This window comes from Haliaeetus albicilla, chromosome 25 (genome assembly GCF_947461875.1).
Source record: "Haliaeetus albicilla chromosome 25, bHalAlb1.1, whole genome shotgun sequence".
NCBI lineage: Eukaryota > Metazoa > Chordata > Aves > Accipitriformes > Accipitridae > Haliaeetus > Haliaeetus albicilla.
The window spans coordinates 17,340,682-17,360,543 of NC_091507.1; the positions used below are offsets into that span (position 1 = coordinate 17,340,682).

At 42.5% G+C, this 19,862-nt stretch overlaps 2 protein-coding genes and 1 long non-coding RNA gene across 3 annotated transcripts in view; 2 read left to right on the plus strand and 1 right to left on the minus strand.

Moving 5' to 3' along the window:
* MAP4K4 (mitogen-activated protein kinase kinase kinase kinase 4) overlaps positions 1-19,862 on the plus strand; it is a 383,820-nt gene that overhangs the window by 69,068 nt on the left and 294,890 nt on the right. The window lies entirely within an intron of this gene.
* LOC138681891 (uncharacterized) lies at positions 301-6,020 on the minus strand. The gene is made up of 3 exons (XR_011322091.1): positions 5,914-6,020; positions 924-1,059; positions 301-579 (listed from the first exon to the last, which is right to left on the minus strand). It is a non-coding gene; the product is annotated as an uncharacterized lncRNA (long non-coding RNA).
* CNOT11 (CCR4-NOT transcription complex subunit 11) lies at positions 6,309-18,807 on the plus strand. The gene is made up of 7 exons (XM_069770093.1): positions 6,309-6,751; positions 7,495-7,659; positions 11,962-12,114; positions 12,698-12,900; positions 13,653-13,855; positions 15,700-15,796; positions 18,462-18,807. The coding sequence occupies exons 1-7, from the start codon at positions 6,337-6,339 to the stop codon at positions 18,657-18,659; spliced, it is 1,434 nt and encodes a 477-aa protein (XP_069626194.1). The 5' UTR covers positions 6,309-6,336; the 3' UTR covers positions 18,660-18,807.

The window sequence follows — 19,862 nt, forward strand, 5'->3', positions numbered from 1 at the left end:
AAATAATTTTTTGAGGAAAAAAAATATTTCTGAGTTATCAGGGAAGGGTTTCCTAGTCAGAAGAAGGGTCTACGGAAAGATGTATATGCAAATAGCCACGCAGTATGCTGCTTTTATGTGCCAATATGACCCTGCTGGAGTTTCACCATTGATTTTAAATGGGGCCAAAGCGCCATTTCTTCTGGAAGTGTCTAACACTCAAGAAACCAAGTGAGTGGACTAACATTAATTTACATGTGTGAGCATCCACCATTTGAAAACTGGCTCAAAATGCAGAGGTATCACTAAAATTCACAGCAGTTAAAAGATTTCAGCAACAAACATGTTTATTTCTAAGCCACCCAGTGTTCAGCACTCATGTGATGATATTTTTGGTGTTTCTTAAGCGCTCTTCAAACTGATGCAAGAACCCTTGGCACCTTTGAGGTCTGACTAACAAGTGGAGATGTGTTCTCATACAGTTACTCAGGAAGGCTTTTAGGCATTGTTAGCATGCCAATACTGTTGATTGCTCCAGGAATAACAAAATCTGTTTCTGCATTGGTGGTCCTGTCTTGTGTTCTGAATTGAAGAGATGAACTAGGAAGAAAAACATGCAAAGGTCGCTAGAAAGATGGACATGAAGAGATGCATACAAAATGCACCTACTCCTTCCTCTTTCTGATATGTTGCTATTTAAAACACACTGTAGATGGGATGGGTCACTTAAATTATTATAGAAAGGAATTTGTGTACAAGAGAGAATTCTCATGAGAATAAACAGAACAATCTGGAAGTGCTTTAATCTACCCTTTGACTTTAAGGTGTGATTTAATTCCTTCCCACTGTGTCCTTCCCAAATGAAATGTGGGATAAAAGATAGGCTGGTGGAAGTCGTTTCCTAAGTATTCAGCCTCTTTGCTAGAAGAAACTCAAATACTTACCGCAGAGCAAGTTGATTTAATACATCTTCTTTGCCACTTCTTCTTTCTCCTTTCAAATGCTGTCTTTTTCTATTGATCCTTCATTAGCAGTTTTTGCCTAGTGCCCACAATGCAGTTCATGTTCCTTGGCTGTCATCTAAAATACAATACCAAACAATAACATAATCAATTTTAATAAGGAAAGAAGGAAAAACAACTTCTACAGCTGAATTACACAGCCTTTCCCTTAGCTCAGGAAATCAAATCAAATCAAACTGAATGTGCTTCTTTGGTTGTAGATCTAATTTTCCAGTAACAATGACAATTTGTCAAAGGCTGGTTTTCATTTAAATTCTAAAACAATTGCATACTAATGCTGAAATAATTTGTAAAGGTTTATTTGTATTTGCAAAGGGTTACCTGCCAGACTAGATTGTCTGTGTCACTTTTAGTCTGGAATCTCTGTATCTGTATTAGCATTTATGAGCCAACAGGACAGAGTTAGACAGAGAGACTGAGGGTCAGTAATTTAAGTATAGCATAAATCCCTTTATCCCTCTTTAGGAACTCAAAGCATGATTTTTACTGAGGTTCTTACTCAAACCCAAACATAAAGAATGACAGGTATATTTTATGCTTTTATTGACCATTTAATAGCTATTCTATAAGCCATCTAAAAGAAATGGAATATGCTCAGCCTGCTCCCAGAGGAGCTGTTCTGCAAAGGCAGAAAACGGAATTCTTCCCTTTACACCATGAGACTGTGCTGCAGTGATGCATCTCCTGTGGAATCTGACCCCCCCCCCCCCCCCAGACCCACTGGGGTAGCTGGGGCCCCAACCTTCCTCCTCGAGTGTAATGTGATCCATTTCAGAAATCAAATCTGAGTGAGAACTCATTTTATTTGAGTCTGCACTAGTATCACATACTCTCTCTTCTTCATTACACGAGTTTTGAGCCCAAGAATATCCAACACACTCATGTGCTCACAAAATAGAGCACCCCGTGCAGTTACAGAAACACTCTTTTGCAGAACATTTACTACACTTTCTGCCCCAAGGGTATTTTACCCCCATCGTTTTCTTAGATTAAGATTTTTGCTACCCTGAAATGGCAATCTGTTTTAAAATCATTGTGGCTTCAAAATTCCCTTTGTCAACTGGTGCTTATGCCCATCCCACTTCCTATAAAGTATTCCACCTTCTAAACTGCTAGCTTTCCTGCTCTGCCCAGAAACCTTTTAATTTGGGTAGAATAATTTCAGATGGCTGCATTAGCCATGTATGAGTCACAATTTTTTTGCTATCTCAGTCATTGGGGAAACTTCTTATTGCTCTGAAGTCCATTTCTGCAATTCTACATCCATTATTCCAGTAAGTACATTATCCAAGAGTGGCTTATATTTCTGAAATTTATAGGAAAACAAGAGGCAGCTTTCTCTTTCTAAAGATATTTCGTCTTTTTGTTCTGTTGTCTTCAGCAGAATTTGTTATTGGGAGCAGGCTGTACAAAAAAGACCACCTGGATAGAAGCATCACAGGTCTCTTTGACTGTGGATTAGCACGCAGCAAACTGTCCCTCAATTTAAGGCACAATTTTAGGTGTGATCATTTCTAACCATAAACTTCATCCCAAAAATGAACAAATACAACTTTTGCCAGCACACCAGAAACAGAAAATCTGCTTGCCAGTCTGAGGTTGACATATGAGAGCAACATACAAAATCCTCAAGGAAGGATTAGGAGAAAAGCTATATTAATTCTTTACATCTCTATATGGGATCTTGGAGGTGTTCCCAGACAAGAACCTTTACTGATGGGGTACAAGTGAAAAGAACTGTCTCACAGTGAAGCATCAGTAAAAGATGTGAAATGAAATGCATAAAATGAGTCACCAGGACCAGATGGGATTCACCCAAGAGATTTTTATCAGCTGAAGGATGAAGATGCTAAACTATGGACTGCGATGTGCAAGCCGCTCATCAAAATGGTCTCAGTACCAAAGAAATAAGGGTGGCAAGTCTGATACCAATTTTTAACAAGGCCATGGAGATAATCCAACAAACTATAAACCACCAAGTCCAATTTCTGTGCTGAGAAAATTGCATGAAACTACAGCAATGACCAGAACTTGTGTGCACAAAGGTGAGACTGAGGAGTAACCTCTCCGTGTGTGCGTAAAGGGACGGATGATGCACTCTTCTCGGGTACGTGCTAAGCTTCCTGGTGAGCAAAAATCATTCAGGACTGTAAAAACTAAAACTGGCAGGAAGGTGCTGCAGAGGATTTTTGTAATATTGCATGACTGTATTAAATGGTAGTGATATCAAATATTTGATAAATACAAACTAAAATACTGCAATAAGAGTGGGGTGGAAAAGGAAGGAATCCTCCCCTTTTGTAGTGGTGGGTGCTACCTATCTACTGCTGAGGAGGTCATCGAGGACAGTTCTTTTATAGTGTCAGGTTCATGGCTCAAAAGAGCAAACATGAAAAAGGAAAAGAGAAGTAAACAGGGCTCATAAAGGTGTATAAATCTGTGGGACACTCACAGCTTGAACACTGGATGCAAGTTTGGTCCCCCCTTCTCAAAAAGGATACGGCAGAAGTAGAAAAGAGAGAAGGGCAACAAGGATGGCAGAATGAGGATGCCAGAGAAGGGGATATGTCCTTAGGGAGAACAACTGAGGTAAGGCATGGCAAGAGATGCACAGAATGATGAGCAATGAGCAGAGGGGAGAAGGAAGTACTGGTTTGCACAGCAACAGTTTTTAAACTGCAGAACCCATTGCCACAGGGCTTTATGCACGCCAAAAATAAAAATGGGTTCATAGAGCACGTAAGAAGAGCTCAAGAAAAAAAATTTCCTTGGGGCTGGGAATTGTAGTGATGAGCATTCGACCTTCGACTCAGGAAGTGCCTGAACAGCAGATGGCCAGAAGCCAGGTGTACACAGGGGAAAGCATCATTCTGTGCTTTCCCCGCTGGATGCTTCTGCTAGCAGTCATGGACAAGACGCTGAGCTAGGTGAACATTATCCTATGTTTTTGTGTACAGTTACGGACGTTTATAGCCACAGCTACTCACATGAGTTTCTTTCAGTCACTCCTATCAGGAAAACTTAGTTTCGCTTTAATAAGCTATCACTCTCTCAAGTCTTTTACACCCTTGTATCAAACCGTAACTCCTAGTCTCTCTAGCAGGTTTAAAAGAGACCCAGAAACAGCCCCTTGGGCCTCTTCCACTCTGCAGACCACTGACACAGTTTCGCCTCCCCAATCTATTGCAAGGGCTCTTTGACCCCGCAGAACCAAACCTCTCTCTGGCACGAACAGAGAACTACAATTTCTCTGCACGTCAGCAAGACAGAGGGGAAGACAAAGCTGGCCTGTTCTGTATACCCTCAGCCCCTCTGTAAAATGAAATGTCTTCTCATAGACTGAGCGTTTGAGTCAGCTGCCAAAGTTCATCTTTCTACCTATTTATACAGAAATCCATATGAGTTGTGAGGAACCTTCTCCCACAGAGTCTTTCTCTCTAAACTACTGAGCTTTCACATTGTTTGACTGAAGATATTTGACTTCTTTTCTCACTTCATCACAGGTAAGGGTGGAAAGCTCTTCTTCATGTCCGTGCCTTCCCAAGTTCTCCAGCTAGCCCTACCGCACACCTACACAGATTACTTCCTTGGCAATTTGATCTTCTTCCTAAGTCTTACAATTAAAGTCCTTGCTGCAGTTGTTAGTAAATTCTAAATTGGCCCAAAATTCCAAGGACTCCTTCATTTCCTTGAATACTGTGCTGGCCATGGCAGGAAGCTCACTGGCATCCTCTTCCATCTGCTTCGCTGTTCCAGCTGAGTGTCTTGCAAGCAGACCTCTCACTGTGATCTAGTCGGCTGGTGAGCAGCTGCTCTATCAACAAGGCTTCCAGATCACACCTCACATGACTGCAGACCCTGTTTTTTTCCCAAAGGCATCATTTTTTAACATCTGTGTATGTACATGAAGCCTGTACATCTCTTCAGATCTTGGTTTCTTTCCCACCAATAATGTGAATTAAGGAACTAATCTATTACTTGGTCTATGTGCAGAATGCTAGCTTGCAATTAGTATTAGAAACTGGATCCCGCCTCTCACACCAGTATGGCTAACTAGAAAGCCAAGGTGTTCCGGGCTGGGTGACCTGAGAGGAGTACCGATACTAGACCAATCAAGACGGCAGAAGCAGCATCTGCTGTCAGGACCCTCCAAGCCCTCCTCCTCTCAGCACACACCACAGAAAGCTCTTCCTCCAGGCCATGCCCTCAGCCCTTCCTCAGGCTGTGCCCGACGTGCTGTCCCTCAAGATGCCCTTCCAAAAGACAAGCTGGTGAAAGAGACCATCGCACTCAACAGGGATGTTCTTCCACCCCTGGCTTCCAGCCACACGCCACCGCAGCTCGCCGTCACTGAGAACCCCACCGGCAAAGCCGGTAGCTCTCCGCTGAACCGGACCATGGAAGAACCGGGCGAGCGCTGCCCTCCGGGACACTTTAGGCCGGGGCAGCAAGAGCAGGTGACCACCACCCTTCCCTTCGTCGCCGGCGGCACGGCGAGGCTGTCACCGCCGCTGACTGGCGCGCGGCCTTGGCGTCCCCCTCGGTTCCGTCCCTCTCGGGGGGACGCACAACCCCTCGTGGGGCACGGAACGTGTCCGTGCTCCCCTTCGGGGTGGTGACGGGGAGGGCGATGCCGGGGGCTGGGGGCTCCCCTTCGTTCAGAAAGCGATGGGATGACCTCACAGCGAGACGTCATCAAACGCGTCGCCGTTCCGTCGTCAACCGAAACGGCGACGAGGCGTTCCTCGGCCAGAAGAGAACCGCGGGACCCACACCCGGGCAGGGAGCGGGGGCACCGATGGCGGCCCCGGCGGGCGGGGCTCCGCTTCGGCCCCCTCCTGCCCGCCAAAGGGAATCGCGTTTTTCCAGCTCCCCACGCGGGGCCGACACCCCCGTTGCGGCCGACACCCACCAGCTCTCTCGCTGGGCCCCGCTTGCCGGTGCGGCCTTGCCCGCGCAACCGGGCCCCGCCGGAGCGGGCCCGTCCCTCACGGCGCGGAGAGGGGAGGAGCTCCGCCCTCGCCCCGCCCCGCCCCGCCCCGCTGCGCGCGGGGAGGCGGGCCCGCCGCGGCCGCGCGCCGCCGGGCTCCCCCTACCGGCCCCACCGGCCGCCGCGCGGCCGCCCCGCCCCCGCCCGGCGTCAGCCAATCCCCCGCGCTCCTCCCCGCCCGCCCCGGCCAATAGCGTGCGCGCCTCCTCGCCGTCCCGGTGCCGAGGCGGAACGCCCCCCCCCCCCCCCCCCGCTTCTCCGCCGCCGTCGGCTTACGGCCGCGTCGTAAAAGGGGCCGGCGCGACGGCGCGAGTGCGGCGTTACGGCAGCGGGCGAGGCGGGCGGATGCCCGGCGGCGGGGGGAGCCCGGCGCCCGGCACTCAGGGGGGAGCGGAGGCGGGCGAGGCGGGCGGCGGGCCGGCGGGCGGCAGGATGAGCCTGTCGCCGAAGGAGCTGTCGAGCCTGCTGAGCATCGTGTCGGAGGAGGCGGGGGGCAGCACCTTCGAGGGCCTCTCCAGCGCCTTCCACCACTACTTCGGCAAGGCCGAGCACTTCCGCCTGGGCTCCGTCCTCGTCCTCCTGCTGCAGCAGCCCGACCTGCTGCCCAGCCCGGCGCAGCGCCTCACCGCCCTCTACCTCCTCTGGGAGATGTACCGCACCGAGCCCCTCGCCGCCAACCCCTTCGCCGCCGTCTTCGCCCACCTCCTCAACCCCGCGCCCGAGCGCGGAGGCGACGAGGCGGAGCGGACGCCGCTCTCAGGTGCGTCCGGCCCCGGGGAGGGGGGGACGGGACACACGGACGGAGGAGCCCTCCCGGCGGGGGCAGCGCTTGGGCGGCTTCCTTAGCGCTGCCCCGTCCCGGCTTCCCGCCTTGGGGATAAAAAGCCGTGGGACTCTTTCATGGGAAGGGTCCCTGGGCTTGATGTCGGGCCGGCCGCTTGGCCCCAGGCGGGTGAAAGCCCTTCCGAACACCCGCAGGTCGTCGGAAGCCTCCGACAGCTTTAAGGCTGTGAAACAGACCTCTTAAAGAAATACCTGAAACGCTTTGCCCCGCGTCGGTAAATACAAGCGTGACGGCGATGGGTAAACCAGTTTCTGAAAAAATTTGCTTTTGTCACTTGTGGTACGAATTGCCGTGTCTGGTCATACTTAATAGCTCACCGGTTGGCCAAATGGGAAAGCTCACCACTGTGACTGACTGAGCGTCTGATGTGGCGTGTCGAGACGCATGATCCCCATCAGTGTAACTCTGTATTGTCACAGAATGGTTTGGGTTGGAAGGGACCTCTAAAGATCGTCTAGTCCAACCCCCTGCATTTTACATCACTGCAGGAGCTGAGTAGGTAACAGCTTTGTATGTACTCGCAAAGACTCTTCAGCTGCACCGATCTTGCCTTAAGTAACGCGTGTGGTTTAGTTTTGCTTGCTCTACGTGAGGCATATGGCAACTATTAATGTTGCTGCCTTAAAAATCGAGGGTTGTTTTTCATTGTGTCTCCACAGGCTTCTTACCTCCCATAACTCCTCCAGAAAAATTCTTTCTTTCTCAACTGATGTTGGCCCCCCCTAGAGAACTGTTCAAGAAGACTCCTCGGCAGATTGCTTCAATGGACGTGGGCAACATGGCTCAGTCAGTGGATATAAGTGGGCTTCAGCTGGCATTAGCAGGTAAGGAAGATTTGCGGCTGTGGTCCGCTTATGAACGGAAATGCTAACTGCAATGTGGCTGTTGCCTGAGAAACGCTCTTGTCTATCCTAAGTACGAAGAAGGTCGAACTGTGCTTTAGGGTCTTCAAGCCCCTGTTCAAGCACGTAGAGAAACTTTAAGCAGAGATTATGTCTTAACTGTTTTATCCTACTTAACAAGCAGCTTTTTAAGCATATCTGTTACTGCATTAAACATGAGAACGTTTTGCAAGTATAGGAAGATTTTCATCTAAAACTTTGTGGGTGACTTTGTGTGTATGTATTTTTATCCCTCTTCACTCTTTGCAGTATTTCTAGTATGAGAGAACAGGCATAGCTGTCACACTGCCATGTACCGGTACTTCAGCTGTACCTGGCAAATTGGCTATGACAATTATATCTTCAGTTTTATAAAATAAAGTCAGATCTTACAGCGTTAGCTCAAGAGTGGGAAGGTGGTCTACTTTTACTAGATTGAAAAGAAAAGCAATGTGATGCTTATCGTTTAACAGGAGAAAAGGAGCAGGAACACTGATTGTTCTGGTCACGTTGACTGATGAGTCACAGCTGGAGCTAATCTGAAATAGAAAATACTCTTGGGAACAAGGAGCCAATTTGAACACTAAAAAATAGTGTTTTTTTCCTAGGTATGTGCAAATGGACCTGCTTGCTTGAAAACTGACCGTCCCACTTCTATATCTGTACAATGTGGTTTATTGCTCTGAGGTCATCAGGCACTAACTAGGCTTTCTCTGTCCTGCGGTTCTATCTTGGTATTGTCATTTTTTCTGTAGAATCTGACATCGACTTGTTATGCTGTGGTATACTGTCCTTCATTCACAGTGTACAAATGTCCTCTGGTGTCCTTCTTAGCTACTATTTCCAGACTGTGGCATCTTTTGAAAATGCAAATTGAATACCCTAACATACCGTCACGGGCGAGACAAACCCTTCTGGTTCTTGTTCTGTTCATCCTGTCTGTGTTTTCTAGAGCACTTCAGTGAATTCAGATTTTGTGAAACTTCAGGTAACTTGTGGTTTTTACCATAAGGCATGTGTAATGCCTTAAAGAAGGCTGGAGTTTTTTTCATTTGTTTTTATTTGTTTTCTGCTTGGTACTATGTTTTCCTTCTGAACAATTTGTTCCTGTTAAAAATGAAACATGTAGGGAACCTCAAAATGGTAGTTGTATGGATGGGTATTCTAGGCCACGCATTTTAATTTGTCCTTTTTTAAAATGGAAGACACCGATGGCTTGAAGTACAATACAAAGTCATTAATGGTGCTTTGCAAAATTAAGCCCTGTAAGATGTGCTTTTATCATTATTTACATAATCCAGTAAACATGCATAATTAATTGCTTATGAACACTTGTAGGAGTTATGTAACAAAACAAGCTGCATCTGAAAAAACTTTCTGCTGTCATTCTCGGACTTCTTGCTGTAGCTCTCCAGAATAAATGTCTGCTTTCTAGTCACTTAAGAAGATAAATCTTTTGCTCTTTTTAATATTGTGATGGTTTTTGACAGCCTGTTTGTCATGTTTTGGAAGGTCTGTGAGGTTTTTGACAAGTCTTCAGTGTATTTCTCCAAATGATTCAATATGCAGGTTAAAGCTGGTGCAGGATGATGGTGCTTAGATAATGCATTTGCAGTGTTGTGTTTCTACCCTTTCCCCCCATGTTTCACGGAACAGGTGTAAGACTTGGTGACCCTTCAAAATTGTGGTCCCTGAGATGAATTCAGGGCTATTTAGAGCAGAATGATTTTGACTTGCTTTAGAATATACCTGCAAAATCAACTTAAATACTTTAGAAAGCATTAATTTTTTTTTCAATTGCTGTATCTATACCAATCCTTTTTGTGTAAAGGGAGGAAAAAATACTTGGCTTGTCTTCTGAACTTGAGCTCATTGTGACAATTCACTTGCAGCTGTATGGTGTTTTTTCTAGTTTTGGGGGTTTTTTTGCTTTTAGGGTGTCCGTGTCCTTCCCCCCCCCCCCCCCCCCCAAAAAAAACCCAAAACCAAACCCAACCTAGAATGTCAGAATAGAGCATTTTGGGAATGAGTATTAAAACTTGCTTTGTTTTCTTCTCCCTTTGGTCTACAGGAAGTTCATTCAAGCGTCAGTCTCTCCCTATAACTTGGCTTTGTTGATCTGGTGTGTTACTGTATTAAAAATGTAATTTTCTCGTAGTTGCAGAGATGGGTCTTCTGGCAAAGTGGTCCTAACTTTTTGTCTGCTAAACCTTATTTGATCTAAGAGTAATTGACCTGTATTAAAGTTAAGTTTGTAATAGATTGTAGAGCTTTCCTTTAAGAATCAAAGAAAGTTTCTTTTTACCTGTAAAAAGAAGAAAGAATAGCTCCATAAGGGAATCTAAGTGCTGTTTTCAGATTAATTTCTTTAAATTTAAATGTCTTGGTTCAGGATGCTATATTCTTTCCTGTTAAATTGCCATGTTCCAATTCTTGCTTCTGCTTACCTGAAACTGTTGATCTAGCCCTAATTCTTGAAGCTGTGAGGGTGAGCTTTTGAGCTTCAATGCATATAGGGGCTCGTGCAGACTGCTAAAATCAGTGAATCGAGGGACTGTATCGTAAACTTTTATATTTCTAATTAAGCATCATTAATCATTTGAGATTATGAGGATGCAAACAAATCGGTGACTTACTGACTGATGGATTTAAGTTCTAGACTATAAATGAAAAGACTTAAAAATGATGCCCAGTGCTTCCCCCCCCACCCCGCCCCAAACTTCATGTGTTAAATCAACCCTTCTGTTCAGTGGCTAAATGAAAGTACTCACAAGATGAGTTTCAAACAGTTTATAAAGTAGAAGACACATTTTATAAACCAGCTTATTTGGACTTTGACTTTAAAATTGTTTTTTTTTAAAATAACTAAAGAGTATGCTAGTTGTTGCCTTTAACAGAAAAACATACCCTGCTGTGCTGCTTCAGTGAGCATATATGCAAATGTTTGCATGATCTGAAATAATTGGATCAAGTAGGCCAGAAAGCCAAAAAAGAAGTTAGCAGTGGGTGGTGCTTTGTTTTGATGATCTTTTTGTCACTCACAGATTCAGTGTGTCTCATGGATTTGGTTGGAGTCATATGAAATAGTTCATAGGCGTGAGAAGCTGGGAAGGGTCAACGTGGTTGCACGAAAAGGAGCAAGCACACTTTGCTTAGAAGTGATAGGGACAGTACACTAAATCTGAGAGCACTACACTTAATTAGTCAGGAAAAGGAGTGGTGGTTAGTTTCATGTGGAACTTTTTCAAGGGATTCTTTGCGTGGTACCAACAATTATGGACTTCAGATTACTTAAGGCTTAATATGCTCCTTGCTCTTCTATGTTAAAGGGCTGGGGGGGGAAGGTGTGTGAGGTGATGGTCTGTAGTGTTTTTTCTGTTTTTTTTCTGTTGAGTTTTTTTGCCAAAGCAATGGAAAACATCTCAAAATAGTACAGGGAATATAGAAGATCAGCCATTAAGTCTTCAGGTACAGAAGAGTTGTAGATTACGAGAGAAGAACAAGACAGAAAAATCTAACAGTGTGAATATTGAGCCCCATAGTTTCTTTCTGGCCAGTTTCTTCAAGTTGTCAGCTGTATATACTAACCTTAATATTATTTTTATGTAACTTGTTTATGGTCTGTAATTTGGCCTTTAAAGGGACACTTTCAGCTGCTCTCAGGTTTGCGTTAATGATGATGTATGTAGAATCACATAACCATTAAACTCCCATCTTTTTTTCACCAAGCACTTACAGCTTGACAGTGAATGCAAAAGTAGCTTACGCAATGCCAGTGAAATGTGTTGGACAAATTTGAATAGCTGAATTCAGGTCTAGTATGACCATTATCATTGCAGAGTCTGTAAATGTATCTGTGTAGATCTTTCACTTCCCTGCTCTGAGAAGAAATGATTGCAAAACTAGATACAGCATGTGAACTCTTTCAGGAGTACCATGTGAACCTACTAATGTGCTTTTAGATGCAGATTACATCAGTTACTTACCTTTTCTAAAGCCAAGACTACATTTCAGATTCGTTTCTTTATCTTCTTTATCCTTGCTGCATACCTCTGTCCCTTGCCTGTCAGCTGGCACTCTGAGTACTAGCTGCCTGACACAGTACTAAATTTCATGTTGATGTTACATCTTTTTTTTTTTTAAAGCCAATTCTCCTCTAAAGCTGCTTGTTTCTCACTACCTTAGTATTCCAGGCACCTCTGTTTCAATTTTATGCTTTAATATTATGCACTGGCCTTCTTTCAGAACGTCAGTCTGAGTTGCCAACACAGAGCAAGGCCAGCTTCCCCAGTATTCTCAGCGATCCTGACCCAGATTCTTCCAACTCCGGTTTTGACAGCTCCGTTGCCTCCCAGATCACGGAAGCCTTAGTGAGTGGACCAAAACCTCCTATAGAAAGTATGTGCATTTTCACATCTTTGTTTCTGTAACTTATGATGTGCTATGTCATTATACTTTTCCAGATGAAATGTAATGTAATTCAGAAGTATTTCCAAGGTATGAAATGGGAATGAAGATGAATGAAGCAGTGCAAAACTGTGTCAGGCTCTCTCCAGATCAGACTTCATAGTGTTCATGTTTCCAGACTTTTAAAAATCTGGAGCCTGTCTTCAAGCCATTACCTGTGTCATCTGTTGGCTAAAACACTGTGTCTGATGCCCCTCAGGTCTTAGTCCCCTACACTAAGAGCTGCATTGACTGTTAACACCTTCCAAAGAAGCAGTTACTGTGGAAGGAAAAAAGACCATAGAATCAGTAACTTAGTGATCTGAATCAAGAGGAAAAAACAGGCTGATGTAACAGCATCACTAAAAATCGGAAATAAATGTTTTTCTGGGAGGCAAATAAGATTGTAATGCTGTTCTCAGTGTTATAATAGCTTAAAGAAAGGGGGGCTTTGTGGGTCATCTTTTTGTACTGATGTAAAACGGAATACCCGAAGCTTAAAAAAAAAAAAAGTTTCATGTTGTTGCCATTTCAGGTCACTTTCGACCAGAGTTTATTCGACCACCCCCTCCGCTCCATATATGTGAGGATGAACTGGCATGGTTAAATCCAATAGAGCCAGATCACACAATTCAGTGGGATAAGTCAATGTGTGTTAAGAACAGCACTGGAGTTGAGATAAAGAGAATCATGGCAAAAGCTTTTAAAAGTCCCTTGACTTCCCCACAGCAAACACAGGTATTGTGCACTTTTCTGTTGAAAATTATTTTCTAACAAGCTAACTCATGTGTTTTTTGAAAACTTGGATCACTTTCACTGATCTGTGTTTGGATTCAGGAAACTCCAAGGACTTTAAATTGTAAAAACCCAAGAGTTTTGACTTGGGTTTGCATGAATAAGGAAGAAGTCTTTAAACTTCATAGCATTGACTGGACATAGTTACAGTTGATCAATAAGTGGCACCAATATTCTTCTGCATGGAAAAATCTTCTTATAACAAAGTTGTTCATGCTTCTGTGGAAGCTTTTGATAAGTAATTATTTCAGAAATGCCAACACCGAATATTTTTTTTTCTCAGTTTGATAGTATTACCCCTGATTTCAGTGGGCTCTTCTGATAATCATTATGCTAGCACTATAGAATATCCTTTATTTGAAGAACTTTTTCTGACAACAGTGAACTCAAAATTGAGGTTTCTTTTTGCTGGACAGGAAACTAAAGAAGGCTGAAACTTTTCATGGTTTTTTTTCCTCCCTTCCTTCCCACCCACTGATGAAAGACTACTAAATGCCTTATTAAAGGTTTTATGGGCACAGTTGCCTTTACGTAGACATTTTAAAGTATACCTCCAATGTCTTTCAATAGACCCTGATCTAGGGTTATCATTCTCCTGTAGCTTAGATGTATTATAGCAGTTTCTTCAAGCGCTAAGGTGAATAGTTAAGGAAAAAACCCCCAACTGAGTCTTTTTTTTTTTTTTTTCTTTGCAGCTCCTTGGAGAACTGGAAAAGGACCCCAAGCTTGTTTACCATATTGGTCTCACTCCTGCCAAATTGCCAGACCTGGTTGAAAACAATCCTTTAGTAGCTATAGAAATGTTGCTGAAACTGATGCAGTCTAGTCAGATAACAGAGTATTTTTCTGTCTTGGTCAACATGGACATGTCCTTACATTCAATGGAAGTTGTAAATCGGTGAGTTCTATCTCACATCTAAGAAGGTTTCCTTAAGTATGTAAAATAACTGAACAGTTATTAAGTCATTGTGAGGCTGGCCACAGGGCTGTATTTGGATGCATTCCAAAGACTGCCAAAAGTAACAGGAATTGAAGAAATGACTAGTCAGATTACAGTGAAGGAAAAGAGTATCAAACTGTCATACCCTTTTCAATTTCTCAGTGCTTTTTGTGGTGTTTTTTAATACTTTTTTAATAAAACTTAGTGTGCTTTGATTAATCCTGCAGAGGAAGAGTGCTGTGGATTTGTCACTTTCTATGACTACTGGACTGCCTAAGGCTTTACTTGCTTTTTGTGTAGTTCCTTATGGATGATGCCTGTAGTTAAAGAAAAAAACCCTCTTATTTTAGTCCAGATGAAGTTTGCAAAGTTAGCTTTGGGTTTGTAATAAAGAATTGAACCTCCCAAACATCCTCAATCCTAAGTTCAGAGAACACTGCCAATTTTTAAGTTCCTTTTTACAGCAGTGCCATTTAAAAATATTACTGTAATGTTAACAGCTTCCTATTAGCAGTAGCAAAAGTGCAACTTAATAGGAAAAAAACCCACAATTGCCCAGCAGAAAGATGTGATGGTGGAGGCATACATGTTATATTAATTATTTATCATTTTATATAATAAAATATTTTGTTTTAATGGACATAAATAATATTTTATATTAACTATTTATAACCTACCATATTTTACCATATTAGGTGTGGTAAAAAGCACACTTCTCTTGCACAGGTGCTATGCTGGTTAATCTTTCAGTCCCTGCTCCAAGAATGGAGAGGCTTATTCAAAGAAAACACTGTGTTACTCTTTAATATTAGCAAAGTGTTTCTACTTTGAAAAGAATGGGGAAATACATATTGTGTTGTGGATAACTTTAACTGGAGTTGATAATTACTAGAAAATCATTTTATCAAACTGTTTGATATGTTCAGCTCAAAACAGTATTTAAAATGGTTATTACTTAAGGGAGTGTCACTGCAATCTCTAATATGTCTAAACTTTTATTCAGACATCAGGTTCCTGGTTACTATATAAATTTCACTAGCAAGTATGTGTCCTATGTCCCAGGAAGCCGCAAGTTTAACTGACTTCCAAAATGACCACTTACTGAATGTGTACGGTTTTGTCACTGTAGTGACTGTCACTCCCTCTGAAGAGTATCATTCTTTGATGCAATAGTTCTCCAATTCTTCTTAGTAAGAAGCTTCTGAGATTATCATGCATCATTAATCTCCAGTTAACATTTTAATTTAGTCAGGGTCTCTTTTATTTGAGCTGTAGATATTCATATTGTTTCAGTCCCTAGGACTAAAATTTGGATCTGAAGGAACTAAGGAAACTGATCTTTTGCTGTAATAAAGGAGTTATTCTGGTTGTATGCTTAAGGAAAGAGTTCAGCATCTAGATTCAGTACCTGAAATTCAAATATGAATAAGCAAAATTGTATTGCAGTGCTTATTGCAGAAGCATCATGGTACTTGGACAGCTTTGGTGCTTCATGCATAAATTGGAAACTAGTATCATTGATTCATTTCTGTAATATATAGCAGATGTTTGTAGGTGTGTCAAATATACTAGAAACCCAATCTAACTCCGCTTCTGTACTGTGTCAGAGTTTAAAAAAATGTTTTGGACTCTTAATGAAGAAATTAAAATTATTAGAAATATTTCTGTGGAAGCTGTCAGGAATCAGCTCTGTATGACATGACTGGGAATAAACTAGTATCACAGGTCTAACTCATCTGTTTTGCAGTGGAATCACTAGATTCATAGCTTCATAAACCACTGGATATTTTTAATTTGAACAGGCTTACTACTGCAGTTGATCTCCCACCTGAATTTATTCATCTTTATATCTCCAATTGTATCTCCACCTGTGAACAGATTAAAGACAAATATATGCAGGTGAGTACTTTAGTAAATTGGTTAGGAAAAAGGGTCCCATATATTGCTCTGTGTACCATATGCTGAGGTTTTATAAGCCTGATACAATAACTTAATCCTGTCTTACTGCTTCTTTATTTCAAAGGCATGGGTATTTTTTTCCCTAACACACTATGCAGTTCTTCATAGTGTTTAACAGATGTTTCTTCACCTTTTTATGAGACTTCACAGGTAATTACTGTTCCCTGTTTTTCTGTAGACATAATACACTTCTCCCTGGCAAAACTGCAGTTTTATGTGGCTCGGGTCCTTATATGCAAAAGGTTTATCTGTCACTCACTTTGACTTTTCTTCACCCCCAGCGTTGTTTGCTTTCTGCTTAGTTTTAAGCTTCAAGTTTCTTTTCTGTACAAGCGTGCCCACCACTTCCAGACCTTTGAGGTAGTGTTACAAAACTCAGGTGGAAGTCTTGCCCTTCCATCGTGACCTACAACAGCTTGCAGATATCCTCAAAGAACTAAAAACCTTCTGTTTTCTGTCTTTCTAACACCATACTCTCTGCTTCCCAAGCCTGTCATAATTCCTCAGTATCAGCATGCAAATTGTAGCCACTTCAAGGATCTTTACCCCCTGGGGAGGTTTCCACACCTTTGGCATGCCAGGTTGTCTACATGCTGTGTGAGGTACTTCCTTCTATCCTAAACCAATCTGTTGGTTTCATCAAGTGCCCTGTAGAACTTGCTTTCTTGGGTACATCATTGGTAAAAAGGAGTTCCATGTTCAGTTTACCCAAGGCTTTGTGAATCTTGACCAAGTCCTGCTTCAGCTTTTTCCTCTCAATACTGAAGGACTGCAACTTCTTTAGTCTCTTGCAACAAGGCAGCTATTCCTTTTCCTTAAGCTTTTTTGGTGTCCTTCTCTAGTGCCTTCTCTAGCTCTACTATATCCTTAAGCTGCAGAGACAAAAATTGCGTGCAGTACATAGGATATGGGTGCAATGTGGTTTTAGATAGATAGCAGCAAAAATCTCCCTGTCTTGTTCTCAGTACCCTTCCAGATGATGACTAACCATTTGTTATCTTTTGGTGGCTGCTGATGCTTCTCTGCTTTGGGACTCTGCCAGATACATATGCGTGGCTTGATCTGTGACCTGCTGAATACCCGTGCCTGTTACATTTAGTAGCAGAATAGGAAAATAACAGCATACCTGGGCTGCAGCTGCAAATATGCCCACAGGGTGGGATGCTGTGTTCAGAGGGGCTGCTGAGGGCATATAGCAGCTGTGCTTCAGGCACATGGGACAAAAAAAGAACAGAGGGTCAAGGAACACATACTGATCACCAAGTAGCGTGCAAAACTTGAGATCTAACATGTTAATACTGTGTATGAGGCCTCACAGCACCTGAGACACAAGATGTTTTGTTTGAAAAGCATGGTACAAAAACACTCCTATTGGAAGTGAAAGAGGCATGATCCTCAGAGACTGGGATTCAGCCAGTACCTTGCATTTGTACTTTTGTTCCGAGTTTCAGTGTTCCTCAGTTATTACAGTTACTCCTGTAACTAATGTGTGTTGCAGAGAATGTGATGCCTTTTAATTGCAGTGAAGGAAATAACTTGTTCAGTTTCTGAATTCTGTTGGTATAGGTAGCAAATTTTGTAGTAGTAGGCTCAGTTCCTGTAAAAATAGTTAATAGCTTATTTTCAGTGTCAAATAATCTAAAATACTTGGACACTTAATCTATCAAGTCCCCTCAGTTCTGTCTGATAAACATTGTTCATGTATATAGTTGCTTTTAGAGAAAGGTTTGGGTTCAACTCTTTCTCACAATGTGAAGTACGAGACCACTTTAATGGTAAAGTAAGATCTGCTTTTGTCCTTGAAAAATGCACTCTGTATAAAGTGAATGATTAGTGACTGGATCTGTGTATGACAAATTGTACGTGCCAGTTCCTAGGTCTCCGCTTCCCAACTCCCAGTGTGCTCTTCAAGGTGTTACCTAAGCAGCCCTTAGTAAGGAAGAACACTTCTGCAATCCCATCTTTTCACTGGATCAGGTGGGAAATGAGCCATGAGCTCTGAGGCATGTTCTTGGATTAGGTGTCCCTGGTACTGTCTTTCCTTCTAAGAGAGCAAGAGGGTCATGTGCTAATTCAGCAATAAAGCGCTTCTCACAAAGCAAGTTTGGGATCAGTTCTGTTGCTGTTGCTTCCCATCTGGAGTGCCTTAATCATGTGGTGACTGGGGAATTTTGAGATGTGAAGCTTGTTCATTTTTCTTTATGGTCTTACTGTAGAAAATAAGACTAAGCAAGACCCTAGTGATGACATGATCTTAAGCTATGATCCCATCTCTCTGACTTTATTCAGAGATGATGTAATAAAGAAATTAAAAGTACAGCGTGTAGGTAGACCTGGAGCTTAATTTGTGCATGGGATCAATCTTTGGAAAGCTCCTGTATCCAGAAGTATAGTACTATAAAGCAGAGGAATCCACTTTTTAAATAAAGTAGTATGGGAGATGGAAGAGTAGGGGCAGCACATACAGGGCTTGGGAACAAGTTAACTGCTGAAGCTGAATTGCTCCAGAAATGCCTTGGTTGTACTGCTGAGGGCCAACAGTCCTTCAGCTGGCTTGCTTGCAAATATTTATTTGGATTATGAAACCGTATCTCTTCTGTTTCAGAACCGCCTGGTACGTCTTGTTTGTGTCTTTCTTCAGTCTTTAATCAGAAACAAAATTATTAATGTACAGGACTTGTTTATAGAAGTGCAAGCATTCTGTATTGAGTTCAGTCGGATACGAGAAGCAGCTGGCCTTTTCAGATTGCTGAAGACACTAGACACTGGGGAAAATCCATCAGAGACAAAAACATCAAAATAAAATCACTGTTACTGGCAAAAAACCCAACCCTGCCAGTGTTCTATGCCAATTAATTGTATATTTTAAACTTAAATCACTGGATTAATGATGTAATACATTATAAATAGCATTTTATGCATTTAAACAATAAATAATGCTTTTTCTGATACACATGCTTGAGTTTGTGAAATGTGTTAGGCCTTGCACTTATGCTGGTTTTGATGATGGGTTAAACTCTCTATGTCATATGCAAGTCCTGAACTACAGGCTCTAATTCCAGAGAGAATGTAAATGATACTTGCTGTTTCACAGCAAATTTAAGTATTAATCTGGCACTCATTGTGTGTCCAAAACTGTGAATAACTAAAGTCAACTTGTGTCAAGGTAAGTAATTTCAGTTCCTGTTTGCCTTTTCTTTACTGTATAAGAACTTCTAGGAGCTGGATACAACTTCTAATAATGCATGCTGGTTTTGGTGAGTAAGGGAAAGTCTGTCTTGATTAGAAAAAGCTAAGGGCTTATCTTTATGTGGCAGAAATGAAGTGTTGGGTGCTGCAGGCTCAGAGCGGTACTCTTTTCAAAATCACTGGCCTCACACCATCAGTAGTTGAAGTACCACACCTACTTCATGCTTGTAAGAATGTTTCACTGAGGAAAGATGGTCTCAGTTCTTCCATAAAAACCCCAAGTCGTGAGCATCTTCTCACTTCAAAACTTGCACAGGCAGTTGCTCTGTGGCTACCAAAATTAAAATAGCCTCTTCCTTCTAAAGCATATATTTAGAGTACCATTCAGGTGTTGGATGCCAGGTGTTGGGGAAACTGGGGAGGGAGTCTGCTAAAGTATTATTTTAAGCTGATTGTAGAATAGCTGCTGTTACTTAAGCTTGGAGACTGAAAAGGACAATAACTTGAAAAGCTAGCTCGTTCTCATTTAATGCTGCTTGATAAATGAAAGCTGCTTTAAGTCTGCATCTGCTTCTCAAATTTTTATGAAGTACAAGATCAATAATGCAAGGTCAAGACTGTCTTTTTGGCTTTCTCTTTCCAAGTAATTTAAGTTGCTAAATTGCTTGGATTGAAAATCCCATTGATCTCTCATCTCATGCAGCATAGTCTTTTGGTAAGAAGTTCTGTGAGAAGTGTTCGCTAATCATTAGGGGTTAGACTTGTATAGCTTCCCAGAGTTAAGAGGCATTAGGCCAACTAAAGTAGCATTTATTTA